At 34.9% G+C, this 9261-nt stretch overlaps 1 protein-coding gene and 1 pseudogene across 1 annotated transcript; both read left to right on the plus strand.

The window, feature by feature from the left end:
• The first annotated feature begins 708 nt into the window (after positions 1-708).
• On the plus strand, positions 709-8810 carry LOC114318219 (putative 12-oxophytodienoate reductase 11). The gene is made up of 6 exons (XM_082874817.1): positions 709-901; positions 3569-3626; positions 6330-6470; positions 6635-6765; positions 7739-7912; positions 8074-8810. Exons 1-6 carry the CDS (start codon positions 850-852, stop codon positions 8667-8669), a joined length of 1152 nt encoding a protein of 383 aa, XP_082730943.1. The 5' UTR covers positions 709-849; the 3' UTR covers positions 8670-8810.
• LOC145792917 (4-coumarate:CoA ligase 1 pseudogene) lies at positions 1184-2182 on the plus strand (annotated as a pseudogene).
• Positions 8811-9261: the final 451 nt, after the last annotated feature.

Here is a 9261-nt window from a genome sequence, read left to right on the forward strand (position 1 = left end):
AAATAATAATATAATTTCTTTTTGCATGAATACGTAACAGCTGATGTAATTTGCAAAAAAAAAAAGGCGTGCTTTGAATGGGGAGTATCAGCTGCAAAATTTGACCCGAATTCTATTGGGACTGGATCCTGTCTTTCCTTCTTCAGTCTGGCATATTTAACTCTTCCTCAATTTTTTTTTATTTAATTTAATTGTAAATTTAAATAAAAAAAACTTTATTTATTTATTTATTTATTTTTATCAAAAATAGAATGTTAATGCGTTATTAAACTTTGGTTACAACTCAAAAGAATCGTCGCTGCTGATCTATCAGCTCAAATTCTAAACTTTCTACTCATCACACCCTAAGGTGTAATTATATGTCACTCGACCACAAAAATCTTGAAAAAAAAAAATTAATTTGATTTGATATTTCAAATTTTTATCAAATTTTATTTTAATTTACTAAATTTTTCTCTTATCTCCAATTTATCCTCTCATCAAATTTTATGAAAAAAAATATTTTTAATACTTCATGTTTTTAATTTGATGAAATATTCAATGAATGAATCAAAAATAATTTATTATTATTATTTTTTTTATGAAATTTAAATTCCATAAGAAAAAAAATTAAGAATGAGATCCTCGTACTATATATACCCCCACCCAGCTTCTCCCCAGCCAATATTGGAGCCTCCTGTCCTGTAATCTTCTTTCTTGTATTGTTAACAAAATCCAGTTTCACTCTCTTTGGTTTTTGGGATATCATTCATTCATTCATTCATCCACAAACTTCCATTTTTTGGGATATCATTCATTCATTCATTCATCCACAAACTTTCATTTTCCAAGCTTTTTCAGTGAATAAAAATGGAATTGGAACAAGTAAGGCAAGGACAAGAAGAGAAAGAGCAAGAGCATCCACTCTGTTAACATATATTAATATGTATATATATTATATTAACACACACAGCTATACTAATATATTATATATATATATAGGATGCTAGATGCCAGAGGGATGCCAGAGCACGCCTTCACTTTCGGCTGCTTTCGGCCACTTTCTAATATTTTATGTAATGTAACATAATGATGTTGTAAACAATAGCTCCTATAAATGGAGTCTCCTCTTACACTGTCAGATACAATATATACAAGAGATTTCTTACACTCTCTTATTTCTATCATGGTATCAGAGCTATAAGTTAAAGATCTTGGTGTTCTTCGCCTTTCGGCGGGCGGCAACCTTGCCTTGACCGTCCGCCGGATCTCAACCAATTCAATCCCCTAACAACCCATTATTCATTCTCTTCATCCAATTCATTCCCAATGGATACCAAAACAACCCAAGAAGAAATTATCTTCAGATCAAAATTACCAGACATTTACATCCCAAAACAACTTCCTCTCCATTCATACTGTTTCGAAAACATTTCGCAATTCAGTTCAAAACCATGCCTCATCAATGGCTCCACTGGTAAAGTCTACGCATACTCTGATGTCGAACTCACATCCCGCAAAGTCGCCGCAGGTTTCCACAACCTCGGCATTCAACAACGCGACACCATCATGCTTTTACTACCCAATTGTCCTGAATTCGTCTTCGCTTTCCTCGGCGCATCCTATCTCGGCGCAATCATAACCATGGCAAACCCATTCTTCACACCCGCCGAGACAATCAAACAAGCAAAAGCTTCAAATTCTAAGCTCATCATTACCCAATCGAGTTACACAAGTAAAGTACTCGATTACTCAAGCGAAAACAACGTGAAGATCATCTGCATCGATTCTCCTCCAGATGGGTGTTTACATTTCTCCGAATTGACTCAATCCAACGAAACCCAATTGCCAGAAGTGGCAATCGATTCAAACGAAGTCGTTGCCTTGCCATATTCATCAGGAACAACGGGTCTACCAAAAGGTGTGATGTTGAGCCACAAAGGGCTCGTGACGAGCGTGGCACAGCAAGTCGATGGAGAGAATCCAAACCTGTATATTCATAGTGAAGATGTGATGATGAGTGTGTATGCCGTGAATTGTGTGTGCTGGGTGTGTGTGCTATGTTTCTCAGTCTTTTCTTTTCTTTTTTCTTTTTCTTTTCTTCATGGCTTTGTTCCTTCTCTCTCCCAAAATCTGTGTGTGTGCTTTCAACCATAAAAAAAAAAAAAAAAAAAAACAAAAAAAAAAAAAACAAAAAAAAAAAAAAAAAACAAAAAAAAAAAAAAAAAAATCAAAAGATCTCTCTCGGCATCTCTCGGAAACACCCACACAGCTCACTCTCTCTGCAACTCTCTAGCTGGGTCTCTCAATCTCCAACGCACATGGGTCTCTCTCTCTCTTTGAGGGGCCACTCAGTCAACTGACTTTCTCCTTTATTTTTTTATCACCATATCCTCCACCACCTCCCTTTCTTTTTCTTTTTTTTTTTTTTCTAAACAATATTTTTGAACAAACGAACCCACACACCATGTGCTGGTTTTACCCAACTCAATGGGCCACCCTACACCCACATCAATGACTCTTTCATCTTTTTTTAATCTAATGGCTGGCCCCATCATGGGTTGCTTTGAACAAAAAAAAAAAAAAAACAAACAAACAACATCATCCCTTTTCTCTCTCGAGATTTTCTTATTTTAACATCTCAGTTGGTGAGCATCATCCCTTTTTCCATTATTTTCTTATTATTATTATTTTTCCACCACAAAAAAAAAAAAAAAAAAAAAAAAAATCCATTCACAACCCACTCGTTTTTCATACTCTACCATTTTTTTTTTTTTTTTTTTTTTTTTTTTTTTTTTTTTTTTTTTTTTTCACATCTTCACTCTGTGTTGAGCTGCTTTACTCCACTTCTTCACTCCCTTTGTTTCAACCTCAAATAGGTTTCTATCTTCACCCCTATTTGAGTTTGAGGGGGGGTTATACATATATCATGGTGAGCATGGTTACACACCATGCGAACCACCCAAGCCACCCCATGGCGCACTTCCTAAGTCGCCTCCTTGGTGCACCATCACAAGCTTCTACATCGGTCCGGCATGACCCCGTAAACTGTCCCGACATTGATTCCATTCAGCTTTTACATCGGTCCGACATGACCCCGTAAACTGTCCCGACATTGATTCCGGTTAGCTTCTACAATGGTCTGACACGACCACACAGTGTCTTCTCCAACGGTATGACACGACCATACCGTGTCTTCAACAACGATTTGACACAACCATACAGTGTCTCCTATCTTATTTTATTTTATTGTCATTTTATTTTCCTGTTTGTTACTCTCTCCAAACTCAAGTTGGTTTATGTTTGTCCTCCTTGAGTTTGAGGGGGGCTGTTAACATATATTAATATGTATATATATTATATTAACACACACAGCTATACTAATATATTATATATATATATAGGATGCTAGATGCCAGAGGGATGCCAGAGCACGCCTTCACTTTCGGCTGCTTTCGGCCACTTTCTAATATTTTATGTAATGTAACATAATGATGTTGTAAACAATAGCTCCTATAAATGGAGTCTCCTCTTACACTGTCAGATACAATATATACAAGAGATTTCTTACACTCTCTTATTTCTATCACACTCCATAACCCTCTTCTCTCCCCATACAAGATGGGAAACTTCCTACTTTCTCATAGGTATCTATCTTTCTTTCTTACATACACTAGAAATTTTTCTTGATTTTGATCCCACTTGATTTTGTTGTTTATATTTGCAATAAACAGTTCGATTGATAGAAAGTAGTTTTTTTTTTCAATTGTTTTCTCCTTATGTTGCTGAGTGGATTTGTTAACGGGTGGTGTTTGAGGAAAATCCCATATGGGAAATTCATTCATTCTTTCATTTTTAATATTCAGTAATTCGCTCTCTCAATCAGTTCACTTCTTTGTGTTCAGTGTTGTAATTCTTCTAATTAGTGACTGTATTTTTATATTTACTGGATGTTAGTTTGAAGAAATCTTCTTGTTTATGGTTTTTTAGTCAATTTTTATTTTTTTATTTATTGTTTTACTTCTATTTGACATGAATGTGCTGACATATTGTATTTTCAAATTTAAATGTATACTTGCTGGTATTTTATATTTAGGGCATCTCTAACTCAAACTTATATGAAACTTAAAATTTGGTAAAAAATCAGTCAAACACCCTCCACTCCTTGACCCAAACTTGTACTAAATTGAGTTTTACTCAAATTTTTTAACGAATCAAGTTTACTCAAAATTTTGAAGGCTGTTTTGTGACTCCAAAATTTACCACTTTGCCTTTAGTGTCGTCTTAGATTTATGCTTAAATCTGAGTTTGTCCATTTGTATCAAATTAACCTTTTACTCAAATTTTTACTTATTTTGAGTAAGGGCTAGAGATGGGCTTATACGTATTCATAGGTGGCTTTAAGTACATGGACAGAAAACCAACCACGGACAATATGAGTAGAATTCTTTTATGTCGTTGATTCTGTGATTAGAGTTTTAGAAATGAGGTATCATTTTCTTGTAAACCACTTTCACTCTTAGGCTAATTATATCTGGTAGTGTTTTCCCCTTCAATATCATCTCATGTGTATCTCTCCAAAGTTCCTAATGAATATCATATGCAGTGTTCCATATTATTCGCTCATATGATTTGTGGATGCAGCCTAAACTTATTAGATTGCTCTGAAACTAGCATTTTCAAATGATTAATTAACAAGATGATTATTCTCTATGTATTGGCCCAAATGTATTTTCTCTCCTTAACTTTTGTTGGCAGTTGTTTAAATTTGTGTCTTGCAGACTGTCTCTGCTCATCATCATTAAATGCGTCAATTGGAAAAGAATTCAAGAAATTTATTTATTTATTTTTTATTTTTTAAAACAAAAATACAGGAAAGAAGTGATGTTTTCTGTGAGATTTTAAGGGGCTTGAGAAGAATCATCTGATATCTATGTAAACAAATATCCCTTAGTTTCATACCCTGACAGATAAATGGGAAGGTCACATCTCCTTTTTTGGCATTCTCTGCAAATTTAAAGAGTGGCTTTCTTTTTCGAGTCTAGATCCCCTCCTTGAGGCCCTCCTTCATTTCCTTTTTGCAGGGCCTTCGGGTCCACTTTGAAGCCCAGTTTTGATAATTTGAACCGTTCATATTTTTAGATTTATTCAGTATATCATACCTGTAAAAAATCAAGTTGATCGGATATCAGAAAGTATGCGTTTAGAAAATTGGGACTACAAACTATTTTTTAATAAATAGTTTTCCGAACACATACTTTCTGATATCCGATCAACTTGATTTTTTACAGGTATGATATACTAAATAAATCTAAAAATATGAACGATTCGAATTATCAAAATTGGGTCTCAAAGTGGGCCCGAAAGCCCTGCAAGGAGGGAATGAAGGACCGAAATGAAGAGGAGGATCCCAATTCTTCTTTTTCCTCTTCATTTTGTGACTTTGTTTTCATTTATTTGGTTGTTGTCATTTTCTTTTGAACTTTTCAGTTCATTGTCCCATATAGACTTATGAAAGCTATGTCTTTATAGCTTATAACTGACACAACACACCATCCTGCGCAGCGGCGACTCTGGAAATTTTTGTTAGTGGTGTCAATTAAAAACTTAAATATCATATATCTTACAGAAAATTTAGATTAATCATTATATTACTTATGGAAAAAAAAAAATCAACAAATTAATTTAAATTCTAAAATTATAAACAAAAATATTTCAATATATTAATTCTATTGTTTAAGCAAAAAGACATGCTAATACACGAGCTTCTACAATTTCCAAAGCAAGAATACAAACTATCACTTTACAAATAAAACATTTTAAACAAAAAGTAGACCAAAAAAAAAAAATATGACTTTACAAATAAAATATTTTAAACAAAAAATAGGTAAAAGTTAAAAAGTAAACTTTTTTCATTGGTGGGTTCAAAAGAGTAGGACTTAAAATTATGGGTTCAAAATTATATTTTAGTGGGTTCAATTACTAATTTTTTTTTCTAAAATCCAATATTTATATAATAAATAAATAAATAAATTTAGCCAGGGGTTCAGGTGACACCCCTGACCAAGCCTTGGAGTCGCCCCTGATCCTGCTGCAGTTCGTATGTTGATCTGGACATGTTAGTTCTTTTTAATCGTGATTGAATTTTAATCATCGAATGAAGTTCTTAACGTTTTTTGTCATGTCATTCTTGTTTAGTGGTGGTTCTTTTGTTTGCCTTGTGTTTTTTAATTCTAAAGAAGCTATTATAATTTAATTAGTGTAAGGTTCATCTTTACAAGGAGCACATTGTCTAAATGCTTGATGTAGTTTTCTTATCTGTTTTTCTTTTTTCGCTCCAAAATTTTCAGAGTTGTCTTGGCGCCATTGACTAGGCAGAGATCTTTCAACAACGTTCCTCAACCACATGCTATCTTATATTACTCACAGAGGACCAGCAAAGGAGGTCTTCTCATTTCCGAAGCCACTGGGATTTCTGATACTGCACAAGGGTACTTTTTAACATTAGTAGTTCGCCAATTTCAATCTTTTCTATTGATTTAAAGGAAAATATGTAGGTGTCCGTGTGCAAGAGTGTGCCTATCTGTGTGACTAAGCGTGAGTGTCTTCATTTCTTATTGTTCTATTACTAATTCTTCTTTCTTTCCAAATGAAGATATCCATTTACACCTGGTATATGGACAAAGGAGCAAGTTGAAGCCTGGAAACCGATTGTAGATGCTGTTCATGCAAAGGGTGGTGTATTCTTTTGTCAGATTTGGCATGTGGGAAGAGTTTCAAATCAAGGTATATTGTTGACTTTTGCCCCAGTTTGAATATCTCTTTCATCATTGGACAATATTTCACTGATAATAACAATGAAAAATCAAATGTTTCCAGCTTGTTGGTTAGCTTCTTTGTTTGCAAAACATAACTAACATTTGTGGTAGAATTGGTGGCAACATTTTGAGTTCTACTTTTCTGTTTACATTTGTCAGCTATGTTGCACAGACTCAATATGTATGTTGATTATGGTTATCTTTTGAGGTTTTGGTCTCATTGATTAGCATATCCTAGAAAAATAAGGATTTTAAGTAGTTTTCCACTGGAAGAAGCTAACTGGATGTACATTCTCTGTAACAAAACACAAAACATTGTTGAGACATGGGTGGCCACAAGATTTTAGATGTTGTGTTAGTGGCTAACAAATGAGTGGATTTGTGGTTGAGAAGTGGATCCCTGGGTTTGATTTGCAAGATTGACATTGAGAGGGCCTATAACCATGTTGATTCTGTTCCTTGGTTATGTGATAATTATGATGGGTTTGGGCCAAAAGTGGAGAAACTGGATTATTAGTTATGTATTTCTACAGTTTAGTTTTTTGTTTTTGGTTTTGTTAATGGTTTCCCAGATGGTTTCTTTTATGCTGCTAGGATTGCGGTTGAAAGAGGGATATATATCTTTTGGGATATCTTGTTTTGTTGGGATTGGGAAGTGGTTGTTTTCTTTGAAGAGGAGCTAAGATAATATTTTGACAGAGTTGAGACTCCTATTTTTGTTCTGAGTAGTGCAATTTTGGCCATTTTGTACTGCTGGTTTCTGGGTGGGATTGATCCATCCTTGGACCAATTTTTGGATGAAAATATGTATAGCAGTTTTGCTTTACACTTTGTTTACTGGTAGCTGCCTCTTTTTTAATATAATTTGTAATTTTTTACTGATAAAAACAAAATAAAAACAATTTTGGTTCTCTCTTAACTTATGCAATTACTATGTACAGGTTTTCAGCCAAACGGGCAGGCTCCAATCTCCTCTACAGACAAGTTGTTGACTCAAGCTCGAGCTAATGGTTTCAATGTTTCAGAATTTTCACCTCCACGGAAACTCAGGACTGATGAAATTCCTCAAATTGTTAATGATTTCAGACTCGCTGCAAGGAATGCAATGGAAGCTGGTAAGTTTGTGGCTATATTTTCATTAATATTAAGCATTGTCAGACTTGTAAGATGATAAAAAGAGACATTTTCTTTGAAAAGAAATGCTGTAAGAACTATGAGAAACCAGATTTTCTCATACGAAATGAAGCTCAGGTTGCTTTTGTTGTTTCTTTTGCAGGTTTTGATGGGGTTGAAATCCACGGAGCTCACGGTTACCTAGTAGACCAGTTTCTGAAAGACCAAATTAATGACCGAACCGACAAGTATGGAGGCTCTTTGGAGAACCGTTGCCGATTTGCACTTGATATCGTTGAAGCCATTGTCAATGAGATAGGAGCCGATAAAGTTGGAATTAGGCTCTCTCCATTTGCAAATTACATGGAATCCGGGGACTCAAATCCAAAAGCTCTAGGTCTTTACATGGCGGAATCATTAAATAAATATGGTATTCTATATTGCCACATGGTTGAGCCTAGAATGAAAACGGTTGGAGAAAAATTTGAAAGCCCCGACACGGTTTTGCCAATGAGGAAGGCTTTCAAGGGCACTTTCATTGCTGCGGGAGGTTATGACAGAGAAGACGGTATGAGAGGCGTGGCAGAGAACCATGCGGATCTTGTCGCGTATGGTCGGTTGTTTCTGGCGAATCCGGATTTGCCAAGGAGGTTTGAGCTCAATGCTCCGCTTAACAAGTACAATAGAGAGACCTTCTATAGTCCTGATCCTGTTGTTGGTTATATTGATTATCCATTTCTTGAAGAAACCAATGCTTAAAAAATCTTCTTCTGGGGTTGGATTACAGTCATTGTTGTCTAGATTTTAGGATTCACTGTTTAAAATAAATTCCTTTCCCTTTTTTGTTTTAGAACTGTTGTATCAGTGTAATAGAATAATACGCTCATATGTTTCTGGTCACTTTGATTGTTTAAGTGGTAGCAATGTAGTTATTATTTGACAGAAGTGAATTGGAAGCCAGAAAGTCATGTATGTTCAAGTGGATGTACCTCTTTTAACTTTTTTTCCCCCTTCTATTTTGCTTCTTTCCTATGTTGTCCCTGAAATATAATTTTAAATATATTTATAAATTAATTGTAACATCCCAATTTGATTGGAGTTGACTCAATGATTAAACTAGACCTTAATTTAATATGTATGATCAACGATCCAATTTTCAAAACATCGCTCTGATGGCAACAGGCGCAATGACGTTGGGTGGCTATTCATTTCCTCACGCCTCCTCTCCGACCTGTCCATACATCATCAATTATTCCTCCTCTCCAACCTGTCCATACATCATCAATTATTCGTCCTACGATAATAGCCAAAGCCTGCCACCTAGGGACAAGAAATAAATAAGGGTATCCTT

The sequence above is a fragment of the Camellia sinensis genome, chromosome 6, assembly GCF_055761805.1.
Source record: "Camellia sinensis isolate YWXY chromosome 6, ASM5576180v1, whole genome shotgun sequence".
Classification (NCBI taxonomy): Eukaryota; Viridiplantae; Streptophyta; class Magnoliopsida; order Ericales; family Theaceae; genus Camellia; species Camellia sinensis.

What these genes read in the sequence shown, in the direction of transcription:
- LOC114318219 (XM_082874817.1), top strand. Translation starts at nt 850, where the DNA reads ATGGAATTGGAACAAGTAAGGCAAGGACAAGAAGAGAAAGAGCAAGAG. An exon ending in AACTTCCTACTTTCTCATAG is followed by an intron (nt 3,627 to 6,329) that starts GTATCTATCTTT and finishes CAAAATTTTCAG; the next exon opens with AGTTGTCTTGGCGCCATTGA. An exon ending in ATTTCTGATACTGCACAAGG is followed by an intron (nt 6,471 to 6,634) that starts GTACTTTTTAAC and finishes TTCCAAATGAAG; the next exon opens with ATATCCATTTACACCTGGTA.